Here is a 20345-nt window from a genome sequence, read left to right as displayed (position 1 = left end):
GGGAGGAAACCGGAGTACCCGGAGAAAGCCCATGCATGCACAGGGAGAACATGCAAACTCCATGCAGAATGACCAGGGCCGGGAATAGAACTCCCAGAACCTTCTTGCTGCAAGGCAACAGCTCTACCAACTGCGGCAGTGTGCAGCCCACATGTAAAATTCAATAATAAATATTTTTTTTAATTAAAAAAGAAAACAAGAAACATGACTTTAATCTTAAAATTCTAAAAAGTTGAGTTTTGAGGTTGTGGACTACAAAAAAAATTAGAAAGCTGTGGTCAGATTGCTCAATTTGGAGGCTAACCAAACACAGTTACCATGGAAACTGAACATGGGTGAGAGAAAAAACATTGGTGTCCATTCACGGACTTCTTAATCGAGTCCTTTCTGAGGAGGATTATGGCAAGAAAACAATTAAATAAGAATTACGACTTTCATATTAGAATTCCGAAAAAAATAAGTTTAGTCTCCATGGTTACTCTGGTTACCATGGAGACTGAACATAAGCCACAGAAGCGATATTATTGACCATTAACTGATTTCTTAATCTGAATTGTTTACACAGGAGTATTAGGGGGTGGGAGGAATAGAAAAAAGAATTGTGATTTTAATCTTATAACTCTGAAAAAATTTTTATTTAACTTTGTGATTAAAACCAAAATTCTGAGGAAATTTTTTTTTAATTCTGATAAAAAGTTTCAAATTAAAGTCAGAATTTTGGCACTAATCCAACTCCATAGAAGCGTGTCAACAGTAACAAACTTTTTTATTAAATCTAAATCCATAAACATAAAAACCTGTTTCAATTGTTACCTTATTAAAAGGAAAAACAATTTCAAAATTCTTGGGGTAATCATTTGCTTTCTATTTTAATGGCAAAATTTTTTACTCTTCTTGATTTGTGATCGGGGGTCCGAAAAAAGTATTTTCTCAGGTCACAATTGGTCCCCGGGCCACACTTTGGACATCCCTGATGCATCTGATCCGATTTTGTTTTAAATGTGTATGAAAAACCGCAATAATGATAATGACTCAGAGTGAGACATCTTTCCAATTAACACATCTCTAACCTTATCCAGCCTGTCAAAAGATAATTCTAACGCCCCCTGCTGACAGTATACAATAACAAAATGTCAAAAATAAACTCTTTTGCCGTTTTATTTCACTACAAGTGACAGAAGAAACAACATGTATAAAAAATAATACAGACAATTAAACTACCACAAGCATCCATCCACAAACGGACACAATAAGTTCCTTTATGAGTCCAGAAAGGCCTTCAGTTGATGTTCATGTTTTTGCCACAAAGCCTTGAGTTGGTTGGCACAACAGGAAGAGTGTGGATATAAAAGACTTTCACATATAAATGAGCGGGTAATGAAGGCCTCCAGCACAAACGTTTGTTTCTGGTATATTTTTCTGCAACACCAACATGACTACACACACAACTATCGTGAGTAAATTTTGTAAAACCGTTTAAAGTCTGGTCCTTTAAAATGTAAAGGTTATGATTTCTGCAATAGCGAACGTAATAAAGTGACAGCTTTAGGAAAATGTAAAACATGACAGCACCACAAAACCGGCAAGGCCCCACTTCTACAGTCGACTGTGTGCACATGTAAACGTAGCAGGGTTTGATCCGAAGGCCCGGTGGCTTAAGTGTTTTAAGAGTTTCCCATGAAGGCCATCCCGCAGTCGGCTCCCGATTCCGAGCAGGCGTCCATCCGGGCCAGCCTGCTCTGCTCCAGAGCGATGGCCTCTGCAGAGTGCTTACACTTCTCCGACCCACATTGACACGTGAAGTACTTGCTCTTAATGTCCCAGAAGCGGTCGCCGTAGTCAAACCTGAAGACAAACGTCACTTATTTACGACGGCGTCTTACGGACATCGTAGAGATATACATAAAGCAGAATTACATTCCTACCAAAAAACAAGAAACAAAAGGAATAGAAAAGGAAAGTTTGAGACTAATCTGGGACATTTTTAAGAGAAAAACGTGAACATTTCTGAGTTTGAAGAGTCAAAAATTTGCTAGAAAAAACTCAGAGATTTTCAGATTAATCTCGGAAAAATTTGAGGAAAAAAAACCCTGAAAAAAAGAGTTTGAAACATTTAAAAGTTGCTAGAAAAACTGAAACTTTGAGATTAATTTAAGAAATTTTCTAGAAAAAACTTGTACATTTCTGAGTTTCAAAATTGGAAATGATAAAAGAATAAAAAAAGAACATTTTGAGATTAATCACAAATGTTTGAGGAAAAACATGGAAATTCTTGAGTTTGAAAAGTCAAAAATTTGCTAAATAAATATGAAGTTTTGTGATTAGAAATATTCTAGGAAAAACTTGGAAATTTGTGAGTTTGAAAAGTAGAAAATTAGCCAGAAAAAAAGAAAAGAAAGAAATGTGGATGTTTATTATTTTCAATAGTTGAAAATTTGCTAAAGAAAAATCCAAAAAAATTTGACTGTAATATCAGAAATTTTCATGCTTTGTCCTGAAATATTTTATAAGTGTAAAATTTGCTAGAAAAAACTCAAATTTTGAGGTACATCTTAAAAAATTTCGAGAAAAAACATGGAAATTTCTTTTGAAACTCATAAAATTTCCATGTTTTTTTCTAGCAATTTTTCTACTTTTCAATTTCAGAAATGTTCATTTTTTTCATTTCTGAGAATAATAAAAAAAATTCTGACAAGTTTTTGACATTTCAACCTCTTGTTTTGTCCAGAAAATTTCTGAAATTTTTTGGCAAAAGATTACTTTATTTTCTTTGATCTAAACGGCCCTGGCGTGTCATTCTTAATACTCGTCAGGGAAGTGAAAAGGCCGTAAATCGTCGTCTCACCCCAGTTCCTGTCCACTCAGGATGTCTCTAGAGCTGAAGAAGGCGATGCGAGGGAAGCGCAGGTCCTGATGCAGCATGAACACGCGCACCGGGATGAGGTTTGGGTCACACAGGTGGTTGATGAAGCGGCTGATGTTGCCGTAGTAACGTGCGTCTATGCAGTAAACCTCCCCGTCCTTCAGAGGAAAAAACAGAAATTGGGATTGCAAAAGCAAATCTCTTGAGATTATAGAACTTGATTTAATCAATTAATTGAATTGTTGTTTTTTTAAAGATTACATTTTTGGATTCTTTTTTTAAATGGATGCACTTCTTGAGTTTCCATCCGTTTCTATTTATTCAGGCCAACTCTATAACAAAATAAGGGTCAGGCTTCTTTTATTTTCATTAAAAATATTTTTTCTCCGTCTGGTTTACCTTGTTGTCGAGGTCAAACAAGTAGGAGTCGTCTTCTCGAACATCAGCCTCGGCGTCAGAGATCAGCTCTCCCACATATCTGAGTTTGAAGAGAAAAAACGTTTTGTTACGTTCTGCAGAGCAGGACGGCAGACGAGTCGTGAACGCTTCTCGTACTCGCAGATGAAGCTGCCCTGAGGAATGTCCTGCATCGCTCGGACTCCCCAGCCCATCTTCTCCGTCCTGTACAGCTGCAGGCGGACTCTGAGAAGCAAGAGGTCAGAGGTCATCTGTCTCCTTTTGAGTCTTCTGCACGTTTTCCAAGTATACATTTCTTTTCTGGTTTAGATGTTAATGTTTGTAAAGAGTAAAAAAAAAACAACAAGAAAAACAAACAGAATCTGTGAAAACAAAAAACACTAAGCGGTGGATGGGTGGGTGGATGGACAGATGGTTAAAGATTGAAGGACAGACTGATGGAGTTATGGATGGACGGATGAATCAATCAATAAACAAAAGTCACTGTCGAAAAAAGAAACAAAGAAAGAAAGGAATAGAAAAAGAAAAGCAAAGAAGAAAAGAAAAAAGCTAAAATAAAAACAAAGAAATAGAAAAATGAAGCAAAAAAGAAACAATCAAAGAAACAAAGACGCAAAGAAAAAGAAAACCAAAGAGAAAAAAATAATGAACTAATGAAAGAACAAAAGAAAGTAAAGGAAAGAATCTGAAAAAATAAGAAAGGAAAGAAAGATATGGGAAAAATAAAGAAAAAAGCCAAAAAGAAAAACAAATAAAAGAAAGGATCAAAGAGAAAAGAAACAAAGAAAAAAAGAGAAAATCTGACAAAACATAGAAACAAATAATATAAGAATAAAAGCATAAAACAAAGAAAATAAAGGAAAAAGAATCAAAGAAAGAAAGTAGAAAAGATAATTTTCTTCTTACTTGGGACATTAATCTGAATCTGAGTTTTCAGTTTTTCAAACTTATCCAGATGTGTAAAATACTTTAAATGTTTTCTGGTTTTCCTTAAACTACTGAAAACAGTCAACATGCTGCTGCTTAAATAATCTGTTTGACAGAAACCCTGTAGATTAATAATCTGTAATCTGTGGTAGTTACTTTATTCCTGCTTGGACGACTCTGTTCTTGCATGTCCGATAACACGAACACGCCATGTTGCATTCAAAGATGAGAGGAGGTTCGATTTTGTTGAATTCCTGAAGCAGCCGTTGATCCTGCAGACAGAAATGAGAAAAAAAACATAAAATAATTCAATCAGATAAAGTTTCACATTTAATCTGACGTAAAACTTTTAGTACCGCATTAAAAACAGAAAGTAAGATGAGAGAAGATACCAAAACTAGCTTGAAACAGTCCAAACAGCAGCATAGTTTTACTGTTTAGTTTTATAAAATGTGTGTTTAAGTAATAAAGGATAATTCCTGAGATGCTACAGCAGGTGTTTACCTTGTCATACCAGCAGCGGATGCTCAGCTGCCCGCAGAGGCAGTTACTGGAAGAGCAGTCGTCAGTGCAGCTACAATGCTACAAACACCAAAAGTAGAAGGAAACTTTGTGTTTATTAAAGCAAAACCCCCCCAAAATCAATTTTTTTTATACAACATGAATGTAAAATAAAATGAGATCACCTGTAAGTGTGTGATATTTCGATCTATGTTCATTGCTGACGTCTCGCAGTTTTCAGAAACGTATTTATAATCCGACGGACATCCTTCGTCGTCCACGGCGTTCACGCAGGGGATCGGTATGTTTTCGTAGCCCTGCGCCACGTCGCTGCGACCGACAACAAATCGTCGTTCAACGAGCGAAGAGCAGAAAACTTCGTGAAGCTGGGAGGGAACAAACCTGCAGATGATTCGCTCTGTCCGGATCAGCCGGTTGGTGATTCCTCTGCGCAGCTTCCTGTTGATCTGTAGCGAAACCCAGACGGGCGTGTCGGGCCGGGCGAGGCTGAGCGGCGTGTCGCCCTCCCTGTTCATGATGTCGATGTCCGCACCTCTCGACAAAAACAACCTGCAGAAAGCAAGAAAAGTTCAAGTTTAAAGTGTGAGGCTGCATCGATTAATCACGATTAATCGATTATTGAAGTAATCCACAACTAATTTAGAAACTGATTAATTGTTAATTGTTTTCACATCTAATAATCCCACAGATTGTTTCTTTTGGAGTCAATATTTACCCAGATAGTTGGAGTAACATTCGTGATTAATCGATTATTGAAATAATTGGCAAGCTAATTTAGTAATCAATTAATCGTTAACTGGACTAAAGAGAGATTGTGTTGCTGAAAGAACAACACAATCAGAGCAGTAATTAAGTCAAAGCTGCAAAATGTATACATATACACTTTGCATTTAAGATTAAAAAAACTCTTAGCTTTCAGAATTGTAAAATAAAATTAGAAATAACATTTCAGTCGACATTTACGTTTTTATATTAAATAAACTGACAGATTGTTTATTTTTTTTAATCATGTTTATCCTGATAGTTGGAGCAACATTAGATCTCGATTTGTGATTAATCAATTATTGAAATAAGATGCCAAAGGAGATATGCTGCATGTCTCTTTATCAAAACCGATTAACATACCAATTAGTAGGGCTGAAATGATTAATCGTTATTAATCAACTATTGAAATAATTGTCAAACTAATTTAGTAATCCATTAATCCTTAACTAGATTAAATAGACTTAAAAAAAGTTCCTTGGCTGAAGAAACAACACAATCAGAGCAGCAATTAAGCCAAAATTATAAAAACATATGTAAACATTTACACCTATGATGAAAAAAAACAAAATGAAGTGGAATTGTTTTAGCTTCACTTGTTTCAATTTCTGTAAAAAAAAACACAACAAATCTCCTATTTCACACTTTTTTATATCTGGACATTAATCTGTTAATCCAAAAAAATAGTCAACAGATTATCGCTACGATGTGACGACGATAAAAAGTCTGCAGAATGTGCCAGTTAATGGTGAGAATAATCGCTGGTTGCATTATGTGAACTCACGTCACACACTCCAGGTATCCCTCTCTGGCGGCGATGTGCAGCGGCGTGTCTCCATGCACGTTAACCGAGGCGAGGGAGCAGCCGGAGTTCAACACCAGCTCTGCGATGTCGATGTTTCCGGCGTACGCCGCCCAGTGGAGACACACGTTCAGCTCCTGCAGCACAGCAAAGAGCTTATCCACCGATATCCAGGAATCCAAACCTCCCAATGTTAGGAACTTAACCCCTTCAGGCATGAACTATCATCATTTATGGCAGGATTTTTTTCTAAAGTGTTTGTGATTTTCTTAGGGCATAAAAAAGGTGGAAAAAGTTTTTTGTAAAAAAAAAAAAAGAAAAGTTCTCCCTGTGCATGGTGGGTTTTCTCCGGGTACTCCGGTTTCCTCCCACAGTCCAAAAACATGACTGTTAGGTTAATTGGCCTCTCCAAATTGCCCCTAGGTGTGAGTGTGTGTGTGCATGGTTGTTTGTCCTGTGTGTCTCTGTGTTGCCCTGCGACAGACTGGCGACCTGTCCAGGGTGACCCCGCCCCTCGCCCGGAACGTTAGCTGGAGATAGGCACCAGCAACCCTCCCGACCCCACTGAGGGACAAGGGTGAAAGAAAATGGATGGATGGGTTACTTGATGTCACAATATTCCTTTTACCTTCTACAGTCGTCTACAACAGAAGGAGGGACCGGGTTTTCCTGAGTTGGTCGACAGGCTTTTTCGTCTGTCCGCCATATTGGATTTAACAAAATCTCCTTGCAGTTGCAGCTGATGGCCAGTAGTTGGCATGATGCACTAGTGCCCACTTCAGTGGTGTGTGTGTATTTATACCATAAAAATCCACAAGAAAATGACCTTTACTGCAGTGACCGCTATGCATGAAAGGGTTAAATGGAAATTAGATATTTTTTGGGAAGCAAGTAATTCTGTTTTATACTAAAGTGCCAAAGAAATCATAAAAATTCAAGCAGAAAATCCATCTTATGTTGCCTTTAAACACCAGCTGAGGCTCTCACACATTGAGTTTCTCATTTAAAAACAAACTTTATTTTTTAAACACTCACCTTGTCTTTAATAGAGACGTCGGCTCCTCTGTTCAGCAACGATTTGATCACTTGAACGTGTTTGTGCTCTGCAGCCCAGATGATCGGTGTCCAACCACCGTTGTCCTGAAATTGGAGAACCAAACCCGTTTGTGTTTATATCAAATTTCTGAAATATTAGATAGTAATCTGTTGGATTCACGGTACTTTAAAGTTTATTAATGAAGAAATAAACGTTAAAGGGCAGTTTTATGTATTTTCCAGGCACTGTGTTGACTTCAGTTGTTATAAAAATGCTATATTTGTCAAACATGACTTAAAGAAATTTGCCTTTGTTATTTAAGGCCTTGAAATTGAGTCACTGTCTCTTTAAAAACTCTGCCTTCATCACAACATGGCTCCTCTATTAACCCTTTTATAAAGTTTTTTTTTTTTTACCAGCATCTCTCTGAGAATTAGCTCAGATAACGAGCTCAGCGCAGTTCCACCAAGTGTTTACTAATTGATACTGGCTAGTCTGAAGGAGCTGAGTGAAGGAGGAGCAGCGCCTCGAAGGCGGGGCTACGTCCACCCAGGTGTTTGCTGAGTGGTTGCCATGGAGATTAAAGGATTTCTCAAACATGCATGAAAGAATCAGAGCAACACATAACGTGGCGTAAAGCTTAAAAATCAATTTTGCAAAGCACTGCTCCTGTATAAGTTGGATTTCGATACATTGATGTGAATAATAATTGCAAATGAGTGTGGAAGGTGCTTTAATAACCTTATATTTTTTTAAATATCCACTATAAATAAAAAGATCTTGTGACTGAGGTTAATGATTGTAGTTCTGCTCCCACCTGAGCATTTACATCCACCTGGCCGGTCTCCAGAAGCATATTAACTATTTCCAGGTTCCCCAGCTTGGCTGCGTGGTGGAGGCCAGTGTATCCATCCTCCTCCTGGTAAAGAAACACAAACAAAGTGACTGAAACCACAACAACAACAACAAAAATCCAGTGTAAATGCGAAATGTGAGCACGGATACTCACAATGTGATAAACGCAGGCGCCGTTCTGGATCAGGTAACGAGCCACATCAACGTGATTATTGATTACAGCTTCCAGCAGAGGAGTCCTCAGGTCTTTGTCTTTGGCATCAACCTGAGCTCCAGCCTGGCGCCATTAAACCACAGCAGGAGGTTAGTTAGCTGGGTGCTGAAACCTGTGGATGACCAGCAGGCTGCCGCGTTTACGCACCTGTATCAGCATGTAGCAGACCTCCAGCAGGCCTCTCTGGGCTGCAGCGTGGAGAGCTGAACGTCGGTTCTGAGACTCAGGCTGGTACGTTGGATCGATTCCCTCCACTGGAAGACAGAGAAACACAAATTAACTTAACGCTCTTTTTGCCGTAAATTTGATAAAATAATAGATTTTTTGCATATTTGTTGCAATAATAATCTTTTACAAAATCAATCTCGTCGACTTCCTCCTTGAGCTTCTATTGCCTTCTGAAGAAATGCACCAGAGACAACCAATCAGAGACAGGAGGCGGGTCTTAGCGCTGTCAATCAACCTCATGTACTCGCTGCTAAAAGAAACTACTTACCGTTACAGAAAACCATTACACTGCTGTCATCAGCGGCTATGCTAACTAGCATAATGCTAACTAGCGGACACCCAAAATTGGAGTCATAACAGGTAAATTCAATAAAACGTAAAAGTGTTGATCCTTCGTGTATGCTACTAGCATGTGCTAAATGAAAATGGGCGCTTCCTTCTTCTTCTTCTTTAGATTTCAACAGCAGCTTGCAGTCATTATTGTTGCACTACTGCCATCTACTGGATAATAATATCTATACCTCAAATTCTCATAATGATCCCAGTATTATTTAAAAAACGAAAAATCTTCTTTTTTCCCCTCAATGCTATTTAACTGATCAACAACATTCTCAAATTTCTATTCCCTATTACCTAATTCCATTTTAATGGGCGCTTTCTTCTTTTTTTTTCAATTTTGACTTCCAATGATTCACTTCCTGCTAAAGAGCCAAATCCACATATAAGCGGCTTATAGTCCGGAAAATACGGTAAATGAAAAAAAATCTAAATGCTCTCTGGTATTGTTCAGGGGGCCGGACCAAATGTGGAGGCGGGCCGGATCCGGTCCGCGGGCCATAGTTTGGGGACCACTGGTTTATAGTTTGCGAGAAGGCAGAGGTCGATTTTTTTCAACTATTATATGTGTCAGCTCCCAATGTTAACTAGAAACAACCAATCAGAGCCAGGAGGAGGGTCTTAGAGCTGTCAATCATGCCCATGTGGGCGTTGCTAAACCCCACCACCCATAAAGCCCATAAACAGCAGATCCTGTCAAGAATGCGAAAGCTAGGTTTTCCAGTCACGGCGAGTTGTTTTATTTACATTTAGCAGCGAGTACATGAGGTTGACTGACAGCACTAAGACCCTCCTCCTGTCCCTGACTAGTTTTTTCTGGTCGGGAGCGGTGCATTTCTTCAGATACCAGCTCAGGGAGGAGGAGGTGGTGGAGGCAATCGATTGTTTCACAGATTATCTGTCACAACATGGTGAGAGTTCTAACAAATCTCTAAAAACGTATATTTTTCTATAAAGTTACAAACTGCAGCTTTAAAGAGCCTCTCTGGTGGGTTAAAGGACAGCAGACCAAAGACATAAACTTATCCTGATGCCTGCCTGGCTTCTCCCTGCAGCAGATGCAATAATCTCTCCTTACCTGCATCATCATCCCTGGTGTCTGGGCTAATGTCTCCTCCCTGACATTTTGCTCTTTCTATTGTGGCAATAAAGATTCTTTTAAATATGTGGAAAGCAGCAGTGAGCACAAATTCTGTACAGAAAATAAAGAATGTAATGAAAGATTTGGTTTATTCCTGGCATTAACTAGCTAACAAGGGATGTAACAATATGAGCATTATTGCTAATATTAATGCTAACTAGCTTAACATGACATACTGGCATCATTTAGCATAAACATCATTACTTAACTTACAGTATTTGGAAAAAACTGTAATGTTTCTGACACACACCATGCAGAAATACTCAGCAAAATGTCTCTGGTTGGTGTAAGAAAGAGGTTAGCATCTCTACGCTCATGGTGCGTTTAAAGATGGCTCGGAAAAACCTGTTATGGCATGTTTAACAGCGGTTCAAACTGTTTTAATGGCTGAAAACAGATGACCCTTCCAGATATCTGTGACATATGTTGTTTTTTTCTTTTACTGTGCTTATTATGGTATGCCACTCACTCAGCATCAGCAGCACTCGCTGGACCTCTCCTTGCTTTGCAGCAGGATACAGCTGCCGCGGGTGGAACCTCAGTTTCTTCCTCCTGGTACAGAAAGAGCAGTTTTGATCAAAAATAGTAAAGAAAATGTGTTTTCTTTTTTCTTTTTCTGGATGACAATGTTTACATGCCTCTACTGCAACATATGATTATGTGAAATTATTATTATGTGAGCAGAAAACAACTTTCCCCCAATTAAACAGATTTTAGCAAAAATGATTGAATTCTGCACAATTTCAAATTGATAATCCAAAAATTTACTCTCAATATGCTTCTAAAAGTACAGAACATTGGGTGCATACTAATAAATAATAAAATACTAAAAAATTAAATTCTAAGAATAAATGTTAAACTTTTCTGTCTTGTTAATGAGATTTATAATCTCAATGAGACAATATGTATAAAGGAAAAAAAGTAATATATTAATATATTATACTATATATGTACATATTACAATATTTACATATTATTCACATATTACATATATAAATATGTAATATACATAAATAATAGAATGTAAATATGACATAGGTAGAGCATATATATATATATATATATATATATATATATATATATATATATATATATATATGATATTAAATTATTATTATGATAATAAAGTCATTAATTATTATTATTAGAATGATGTAATTATAAAATATAATCAATAAAGTTTATTCTACTTCATTATTTTCTATTATTACTGTATTCTAATAATTTTATGACTTAATTCTCACAATAATATTTACATATAAATATATCATTAATTTTATTTTATTAGTGTGGCCCTAATACTCTGTTGTACTAAAATCTAAATCCATGCAGTCTCTAACCTTTCCATTTCCTGTGTGAGAATTGCTTTCTGCAGCGCCGCCCTGCTGGGTCCAGGTGGTAGTGCACTGGGGCTGACTGACTTCCCATTGGGCATGCAGAGAGACGGTCCCACGCTGTCCACTCCCTCCTCCGCTGGAGGAACGGCAGGCAGAGTCGTGGCTGAGGGGACGGGCGGAGGAGGCTGCTGCTCCACTGTGGGAGCTGCCAGGCCGTGGCTTCGCATTCGAGCGCTAAGAAGACACAAAAACAGGGAATCTGCAGCTTTCACCAACTCAAATATAAGACTTTTCAAGATGTTTTCAAGACCATTGCGTATGAAATTTAAGACTTGCATCACTACAGAAATGTACAAAAGAGAATTTCATATTTTATACGGTAGTGCTAAGCTTCCTCGCACATAAAGCGAGTAGCATTATATCGGTCAGAATATGAAGAAATCCAACGTCGTCCAACCAACTGGGGCAGTGAACCCCCAGTGTTTTATAAGTCTGGCGGGCCACCAGGCTTTACTTGCACCCCCACAAGGCTTAGCTTTGCTTATTTTAGGTGTTTTTAAGACTTCATAGTTGGAGTTAAGGTATTGTTGATAATGTCTTCCAATAAGTGATATTTTAAAATTTCCTCTCAACTTTAAACATTTTTTAAGTCAAAAACACAGAAAGTTGCCGGATGACTGCCCTAGCTTCCCTACCATCAGGCTTGGCTGGTTTTCTGGGGGAAACCCTGTGGCGATAAAGTTACACTTACCAATGATCAATCAATCAGTAACACTTATTTGAATGGGTGTGCATAAGACTGACATAACACCTGTCATGAACATGAAGGAGTCTTTATGAATGTCTATGGTAGTTGTCATGAAGTGTCATTCGGTAAATAATGGCACTTGTAATGCAAAGTTACTCTAAAAGTTGCATTAAAAGTCCATTAAATATGCCAATTTTGCATTAAATTACCATAATTTACAAAATCATGCAAAATCATATTTGTAGAATATTTCAGTACAATATTGTACCTGACAGGCCTTTCAGGCATCTTCCCGTCCTTCATCCCTCCTGTTGAGGCAGTGAGAGAGGGCGCCGTCGGGGCTGATGGGGGCAGGGAGGGCGTGGTTGTGGAGGAGGCCGACATGGTGACCACTGTGGTTGCAGAGGTTGATGCCGAGGAGGGGATGATGATCTCCTGGGCCTCAGAGGCGTCTTCCCCACAGTGCGGACAGAAAAGCATCCCGCCGCCGTTGGCCTTGCTGCGGCCGCCGCTCAGTACGGTCACACAGCCGCGGTGGAAGCGATGAGCGATCCGCTGGTCCGGGCAGCATTCCAGAAAAGTGCCCTGAGAGAGGAGGGGAAATTCGAAACAGATCAGAATGAAACACGGAAAGATGTGATAAGAAACAAGGAGGAGGAAGGAATCCTAATTTTACCCTGAATCCACAGGTTCACACTTACTGCTATGCAGAAGTACCCACAGCCAGGACAGCAGTGGTGTTTCACCATGTGGGAGCGATGGACGTCACACAGAACCATGAGGGGAATCCGGCTGGACGGCCGCATCGTCTCCGCTTTCATGGTCCAATTGGTGCAAGCCTGGAGCTGAAACCCAGCGACAGAGGAGCCGTCAGACTGAATTTAAGACTTTTGATTATATTTAACCGCCTGAACTAAACATTTCAAATTTATTATTATTAAGGGTGAACTATTTTGCTTCCTTGAACTAGTTAGATCTATGAGCGATACAAGACATGTTCATTACATTTTTACATACAATCATTCTTAGATAATGAGATTTTAATCTGCTCAGTATCTTAAGATCCTTTCATAATGACCTGTTTTAGGGCATCTTGTCACGTTAAGTCCAAATTAGCTGCTGTTGGCCCCGCCTCCCAAATCAACATTTACACTCGCACATGAAAATGGCAGCAAAACAATGCACAATTATACAACCATACATCTATGAAAAGCATTAGTAGAGCCTCCTGTACAACCAACAGGACTACAGCAAGTGGATTCTGGATGGTAAGCCAGCAACAAAACCCCCGTCTTTTCCAGCAGCCATTGTACAGCAGTAAAACCAGCTGATCAAAAGCGCTGGAGGTCAGCTAGGGTTGCTAGGTGACTGGCTGGGTTTCGCTGGGGTTGCTAGGTAATGGTGCCGATTATTACTCAACATTTTTGTTTTGTAGACACCAGGAAACATAAACGTGTTGCAAATTAGAAGAAGCAGAAACTCAAAAGGAAATGCAAAAACAGATTTTTTTCCCACTTTTTCTAAAAAACAGAAAATTCTTGATTGTCCTTCCTTTATTGGGCTGCTGAATTTCTTTCCATTTGCATCTAATGTTTCAGTTCCTTCTGATCATTTGCCTTTATTTGGTCCCTTCTTTGAATATCTTTGGACAATGGCTCCTAGTTTGCCTCTTTTCAGTCTAGTTCCTGTCAGGTATCAGCTGGACGAACCTCTCCGTTGAGGCTTTCCGTCGCCATGCACTGTCTGCTGACCCGCTGGCTGGTGCTGTCGACTCGAGGAGCCTCCATCCTGCAGCTGCACAGAGGAAGCTCCTCCAGCCGCTCCATGTCGCCTGCTTCGCTTCCATCTGCAGAGACATTTCACATTTAACCGCAAACAACAAAAAATAAAGGCTAGAAATATATTCTACACTAATTATAGCCAGAAAAAAACATTTAATCTGGTCATTTTTAATTTATTTTGTACAATTAATTAGCTACTTTTTACCAAATATTTGAACAGACAAATTAAAGGATCCTGATTGTGAAGATTAAGTAACATTTTTACTAATCTGTACCAGGCAGACTAAATCATTTCACATCTAAAAGAGTCTAAAAGTGGATCCCAATTGTTATTTTCTTTATGAACACTGACTGAAGACAAGCACATTTGAATGAATCTATCAGCTGATCAGATAAGGAAATGCTTTTCCAGCTAATTTGACTGTTTACATAAGAGCCTTTTATGTGGTCCACAATTTAAAGACAGTAACATTTATAAACCGACCAGCAGGAGGGGAAAGAGTCAGACTGTCAGCAGCAGCGATGTCCAAATCACCCAAAGGAACCTCTGTGTATTCTGCAGACCTTTCTGCTGATAAACAAAACATAGATACAAAAATCACCTATGTTTTACAGAATGGATGGAGACGAGAGTAGAAGAATGATTTATTCAAATAACTGTCATTTATTAAGGGGAAAGGCTGCACTATGAGTTTAAAAAAATTCAAAACAAAAGTACAAATTAAAAGCTGTGGTAACTCATATCATTCAAGTTTCTTCAAAGAGTCGAAGTGGCTGGTAATTCTTTGGATCTCCAGTAGCAGTCAGTCTCATAGCACATCTGAAAAAGTCTCTGACTGAAGGCTGTTGCTACGTGACAATCTCATGACATGCTAAGCTGGATGACATCATCAGCTGTTGACAAGGACTGCTAATCAACTTCATTTGCTTTTGCCGCACCTTTTTAAATCTCTGGTTAGAAAACTGGAATATAGTCCAGGTATTATTTTAGCTTTTGAGACGGTAATCGGCTGTTGCCGGTTGTGAAAACAACACCTTGTTGCCACAGTTACGCATCATAACAACTGTCCAAAAGTGAAACTTAACAGTACGTTCACACCAAACGAGTTACGCGCGTCTGGTTTACGTTCAAAGTCAATGTGGAGGAGTGTCCGACACTCCAAACGCACCGCAATGGGCTCTCAGCGCGTCTCCACGTTGACTTTGAATGTAAACCAGATACACGAAACGCGTTTGGTGTGAACGCACCATAAGAAAAACAAAAATCCTTCTGGTTGCACAGAAGCCAAAACCAGAGGGAATAATTTTCCAAACATGAAACAAAGAGTAATGAAAAGTGTAGAAAAAGAGCAGAATCAGAACAAACATGCTGCCACCAGGAGCAGAAACAATAGCAGCTATTCTAGAAACAATACGGTAAAAAGTCAAAAACAAAGAAAATCTGTGAGACGGTGAATAATTGTTCACAGACTTTTGGAAAACTAAGCTCTTTAAGCTCACCCTCTTCGGTTTCCCCCAAATCAATGGTGATAGTGTCTTTGTCCTGATCCGACTGCGGCCGCAAAGACTTTCTCTCTGGCTCCAAACTCTGCAGGTCAGAGAACGAAAATAATATATTTGACATGTTTGGATGGGATGTTCAAGCTGCTTTCATACTTTCAAATTTGTGGATATGAGAAAAAAAACATTAATCAACAAAGCATCAAATTGACCCAAAGCTGAGCTGGTGTCAGCAATTCTCTCAGTGTATTATAAGCCTGGCGGGCCACCAGGCTAAACATTGCTTATTTATTTTACTTTTTTTAAATGTTCATAGAATGAAAGAACAATGTTCAGTTTACTCAAACACATACCTATAAACAGTAAAATCAGAGAAACTGATCATTTTAAGTGGCCTGTTAATTTTTTCCAGAGCTGTATATTTACGGATCTGAAATAATCACCTGATCTTCTGTGTTGGTAATTGGCTGCTTCTCTTCACCTCCATTTTCCAACTGAAAACCACAAACAACCAAATTATGGTTTCACTTCTTCCACACATGAATAAATAAAATCACCAGTAATGTCATTAGGCCTGTCACCTTTTCTGAATCTAGAGCAGATAAATGGTCCCCATCGTCAGCAGACTTCCCCAAAGAGTTTTTGCTCTTCGCTAAAGCTTGATCTGTAACAGACTCCGCCTTTTTATGAAACAGCTGCTCGCCCTAACAGAAACACAAAAGAGGCCATATGGACGGCACAGGAGAAATCGAGCCAAACGTTTACAAGCCAGAAAAACAGAAATGATCGACTCACCTCAGCTTGAGTCTTGTTTGAGAGTTTTTCACATTTCCCCGGTGCGCTCTCAGATAGCTTCCTCTTTTTTGCAGCTTTTAGAAACAAAACAACACGAGCAGCAGTAGCTTTAGTTTCACAGAAAAAAATGGCTTCAGGGTCAAAGGTCAATGTAACAAAAAGAGTTTTAATTAAAAAAAAAACTGTCATCTGAGAATTTCTAGAGGATTTAAAGTTTGGATGGATGGATGGATGGATGGATGGATGGATGGATGGATGGATGGACGGACGGACGGACGGACGGACGGACGGACGGACGGACGGACGGACGGACGGACGGACGGACGGACGGACGGACAAACAGATGGATGGATGGACGGACGGATGGATGGACGGACAAACAGATGGATGGATGGATGGATGGATGGATGGATGGATGGATGGATGGATGGATGGATGGATGGATGGATGGATGGATGGATGGATGGACGGATGGATGGACAAATGGATGGATGGATGGATGGACGGACGGACGGATGGATGGATGGATGGCCATGTTTTTAAAGCCACTAACCGGTTTCAGAGTCGGATCCTGACGGCGTCGCTGTCAGAGCATCAACGTGACTCACCTGTTAACAAACATTAAAATCACACAGAAACCCTGAAAATATTCATTCACTTCTATGTGATCCAACTCGCCCTCACCTGGCCCAGCGGCGGCCGGTTCATGGTCTTCCGGGCTCGGTGGATCTTGTGTGGGCCTGGAGAGGCGGATGGAGTGGAGGAAGCAGAAGGAGACGGGGAAGAGGAGGCGGAAGGAGCTGGAGGGAGGTTGACCTTGCTGGTGGACGGCCCAGAGACGCTCATCTTGGCTCGGCCAGGAGACAGCGGGGACAACGTGTAGGCAGAGGGAGACATCGAGGAAATGGACTTTGCAGCATGACCTATTAAAAGATAAATACATTAAAACAAAATCTGTAAAAGTCATGAAAGTTAAAAACAAAGAAAACAAAATAATTCTTAGATACTAAGATGTTAGTCTGCTCAGTTATGCTTATTTTGAGCTGTTTTATATCCAAATAATTGGCAGCCGGCAATGCCCCCCGATTCAACGTTTACACTCTCCTGTGAAAATGGCTGCCAACAAATGCACAATTATACAACTGCGCTTATTTGAAAAGCAGAAGTAGAGCCTCCTGCACAACCAACGAGAATGCAGCAAGTGGTTTCTAAATAGTAAATCAAAACATTTGTTTTTTTCCAGCAGCCATTGTACAGCACATACAGAGGTAAAACCAGCTGACCAATCATGCTGGAGCTCCACTGGGGTTGCTAGCTAACAAGTTGGGCTTGATTAGGGTTGCTAGCTAATGGCGGAGAGCCCGTGGAATGTGTCTTAACCATCTGAAGGCTTTTTTGAAACAGCTCATTTTCTTGACAACATATTAACTTATTGCTAAAAAATGGCTGGATGTTTTTTTTTTTTTTTTTAGTGCATGGGTTGATTTTAGAAACATTTGAGACCCAAATGGAAGAACAAAAACATGCAAAATGTGAATATTTCAAAATTGGTCTCCTTTTAAAACTGTTTTGCCACTTGGTCAGTGGAAAAAGCAACAATAAAAACAAAAGAAATTCTTCAAACATTACATGGAAACTGTTTCTCTTTCCACCACAGTTTCACTCTTCAGAGATACAGCAGCTTAGTCATACTCAAGTTGCCAGTTTTCTTTATGAGATTAAAAATAGCCTTGCTCCATAAACCCGTGGTTAACTTTCTCATGTTAAGACGCATAGGGATGGTGTGATTATCTGCAAGCTTCACCTGCAGCAGGTTTGCTCAGCGGCGGCGAAGGAGGAGGCGACCACGTCTCTCCATCATCAGCAGTGTCAGAAAGGCCCTTTTCCGTCTTCTTACATGTCAGCGGTGAAAGCGCTTTGGCTTCTAACATGGAAGCAGACATGGTGAGGGCTGCGACATCTGGTAACATTCAAAACTTTTCTGTTCATTTTTATTAAAACATTAATGAAAAACAAAACAGATTAAAGATGTTTTTCATGTCCAGGAGTCAACTTACCTTCGTTAACGTCACTGGGAACGGCTACGGACTCTGTTGGTGTTTCTGGGTCGTCTTGGTCTGGGGTCTCCTGGCAGGGAGCAAGAAGATGACAAATTAAAAGAATATTAACGTTTACATTATTAGTTTATTACATTATTTAGAAGCCGCAATGAAGCTACACATATTTACTCTAATTTATAATTTCCTGAAAAACTGATAAATAATAAACAGATCAATAAGCTTCTGGCTTAATATCTCACCATTACAGTTTATTTTAAATTGGTTTGTTTTTAGTATAGACCCTGCGTTAAAGCAGTCATGAATTTGTGGTAAAAAGTGGTAAAGGTTGGGGCCGTTGAGAGTTATTCGGACAGTTTCAACCACAGCATGATGCTGCCAGAAATAGCACAATGTTCTTAGATTTGAAAACCTCTTCATGATCCCTACAGCTTGTCAAATGCTTGATCTTAAACTGTCTCTCTACTGATGCTAATCCTTTTCTCCAGAAAGCATCACACTGTGGAAATATGCAGATGAGTGAGCCCTGCAGAGGCCAGTGAGGGGAGCTGAGGTCAATGAAGTATGAACTGCAACTAGACTGCTGCTGCACAACATTCTGCGTCAAGCTATTAAAGCTCAAAACTTTATATTATCCAGCTGATGTTGTATGCTTTATTTATTTATTTGATCATTCCTGTAAACTAACTGAAATAATATTGTAATCTTAAATGACAAGTTTTCATCAACTGTACGCATCAAATGCTCATAATTAATGGAAATAAAGGGTTGAAAACGTGAATCGAGTTACTGGAATAAATTAACTTTTTAAAGATTTTGTAATTTATTCGAACATTTTATTACCTGATGTATCACAAAGTTTAATTAAATTTGTCTGCAAAGCAGAAATATAATGTAGTTATCTAGCTTGTTCCTAAGCCATTTACAAACTACTGCATGTATCAATAATTCCATGATTTTGGGGATAACTGAGAACTTTAAGATGTAATAACTTCCGCTGAAAATAGCCGGAATAAGCAATTCACTACGTAGATTTGAATCACTTAAAGTGAAAAAAATTACTTTTTTGCACCACTGTCTGCTCAAAAACAACAAGCTGACTTCAAAATGAAAACAAACGCATTGAAAAGCGGTTTCACACTGTAAGAAAGCAGCTTACAGGAGATTTAAAGCTTCAAACAAAAAATAAAAAAGGATAAGTATAATCAATAATACAACTATCATAAAGGTAAAACATCACAAGCGAGGCTAACACTGCTAGCACTCTCTGCTTGTAAAAAATGGCCATTATTAGAGACTAAATCAGAAATATGCTTAGTGAAGAAAGAGACGTCGTTAGCACTTATTTGCTTTGTACGTTGGTTCGTGTACAACATGATAAATAAATGTTATTATCGTTAACAAGCCTTTAAAGTTCATGCAGCTTTTCTACCTTTGTCGTTGTCTGAGGAGCCGACATGTTTCCCAGTGAACGTAAACGGTTATGAACGTGCTACGTCCATAGACTCGGCAGAACAGACGCCGCACGCGCTTCGTTCCACCGCAGAAACGGTACGTCACCGCGTCCGCCATATTGCTATTGGCAAGCTCATAATAGAAAGCAGGACAACTGCTTGAAAACGTGAATTTTGTGAATTAGATTAACTCTAAATAATACCATCAGCATTTTCAGGAATCATACTGGTTGTTTTATTGATCAGTATTAGATGGTAGCTTTGAAACTCTCCTTGACATACCTGTAAAACTATCAAAATTACCTGATTTAAGTCAGTTTTAGACAACTGTTAAACTGTACTTGTGTCAGGTGTCTTATTAAAAAAAACTAATAATGATAGTTGTTGTAGTTATTATTATTAATATTATTATTATTATTATTATTATTATTATTATTATTATTATTATTATTATTATTATTATATTAATAGTGTATCACTATTGTGATGTTTTTTCTTGCTCAAATGGTTGTAAGTAGTTCAGAATCGTAACACTGCTAAGGACAATTAAAAGTCATTCTTCAAATAACT

General features: G+C 38.9%; 1 protein-coding gene across 3 annotated transcripts; it reads right to left on the bottom strand.

Moving 5' to 3' along the window:
* Nucleotides 1-1140: 1140 nt before the first annotated feature.
* Nucleotides 1141-19839, bottom strand: ehmt2 (euchromatic histone-lysine N-methyltransferase 2). Of its 3 annotated transcripts, none has more exons than XM_008422759.2 (28): nucleotides 19754-19839; nucleotides 18322-18391; nucleotides 18069-18224; nucleotides 16949-17187; nucleotides 16818-16872; nucleotides 16265-16338; nucleotides 16051-16173; nucleotides 15913-15963; nucleotides 15470-15557; nucleotides 14454-14540; nucleotides 13898-14034; nucleotides 12890-13033; nucleotides 12457-12773; nucleotides 11444-11674; nucleotides 10573-10655; nucleotides 8546-8652; nucleotides 8339-8461; nucleotides 8147-8248; nucleotides 7329-7433; nucleotides 6276-6430; nucleotides 5111-5278; nucleotides 4894-5038; nucleotides 4712-4789; nucleotides 4364-4479; nucleotides 3419-3505; nucleotides 3263-3341; nucleotides 2846-3021; nucleotides 1141-1845 (listed from the first exon to the last, which is right to left on the bottom strand). In XM_008422759.2, the coding sequence occupies exons 1-28, from the start codon at nucleotides 19778-19780 to the stop codon at nucleotides 1665-1667; spliced, it is 3504 nt and encodes a 1167-aa protein (XP_008420981.2). In that variant the 5' UTR covers nucleotides 19781-19839; the 3' UTR covers nucleotides 1141-1664. The 3 variants fall into 3 exon arrangements, with proteins under 3 accessions (XP_008420981.2, XP_017162770.2, XP_008420982.2); XM_017307281.2 differs by having other exon boundaries at nucleotides 14454-14537; XM_008422760.2 differs by having other exon boundaries at nucleotides 18069-18188.
* Nucleotides 19840-20345: the final 506 nt, after the last annotated feature.

This window comes from Poecilia reticulata, chromosome 11 (genome assembly GCF_904066995.2).
Source record: "Poecilia reticulata chromosome 11, P_reticulata-male-v2, whole genome shotgun sequence".
NCBI lineage: Eukaryota > Metazoa > Chordata > Actinopteri > Cyprinodontiformes > Poeciliidae > Poecilia > Poecilia reticulata.
The sequence above is the reverse complement of the archived record's forward strand: the minus strand, read 5'-3'. Positions and strand labels throughout refer to the sequence as shown.

What these genes read in the sequence shown, in the direction of transcription:
- ehmt2 (XM_008422759.2), bottom strand. Translation starts at nt 19,780, where the DNA reads ATGTCGGCTCCTCAGACAACGACAAAG. An exon ending in TCCCAGTGACGTTAACGAAG is followed by an intron (nt 18,225 to 18,321) that starts GTAAGTTGACTC and finishes GAATGTTACCAG; the next exon opens with ATGTCGCAGCCCTCACCATG. An exon ending in GACTCTTTCCCCTCCTGCTG is followed by an intron (nt 14,035 to 14,453) that starts GTCGGTTTATAA and finishes ATGTCTCTGCAG; the next exon opens with ATGGAAGCGAAGCAGGCGAC.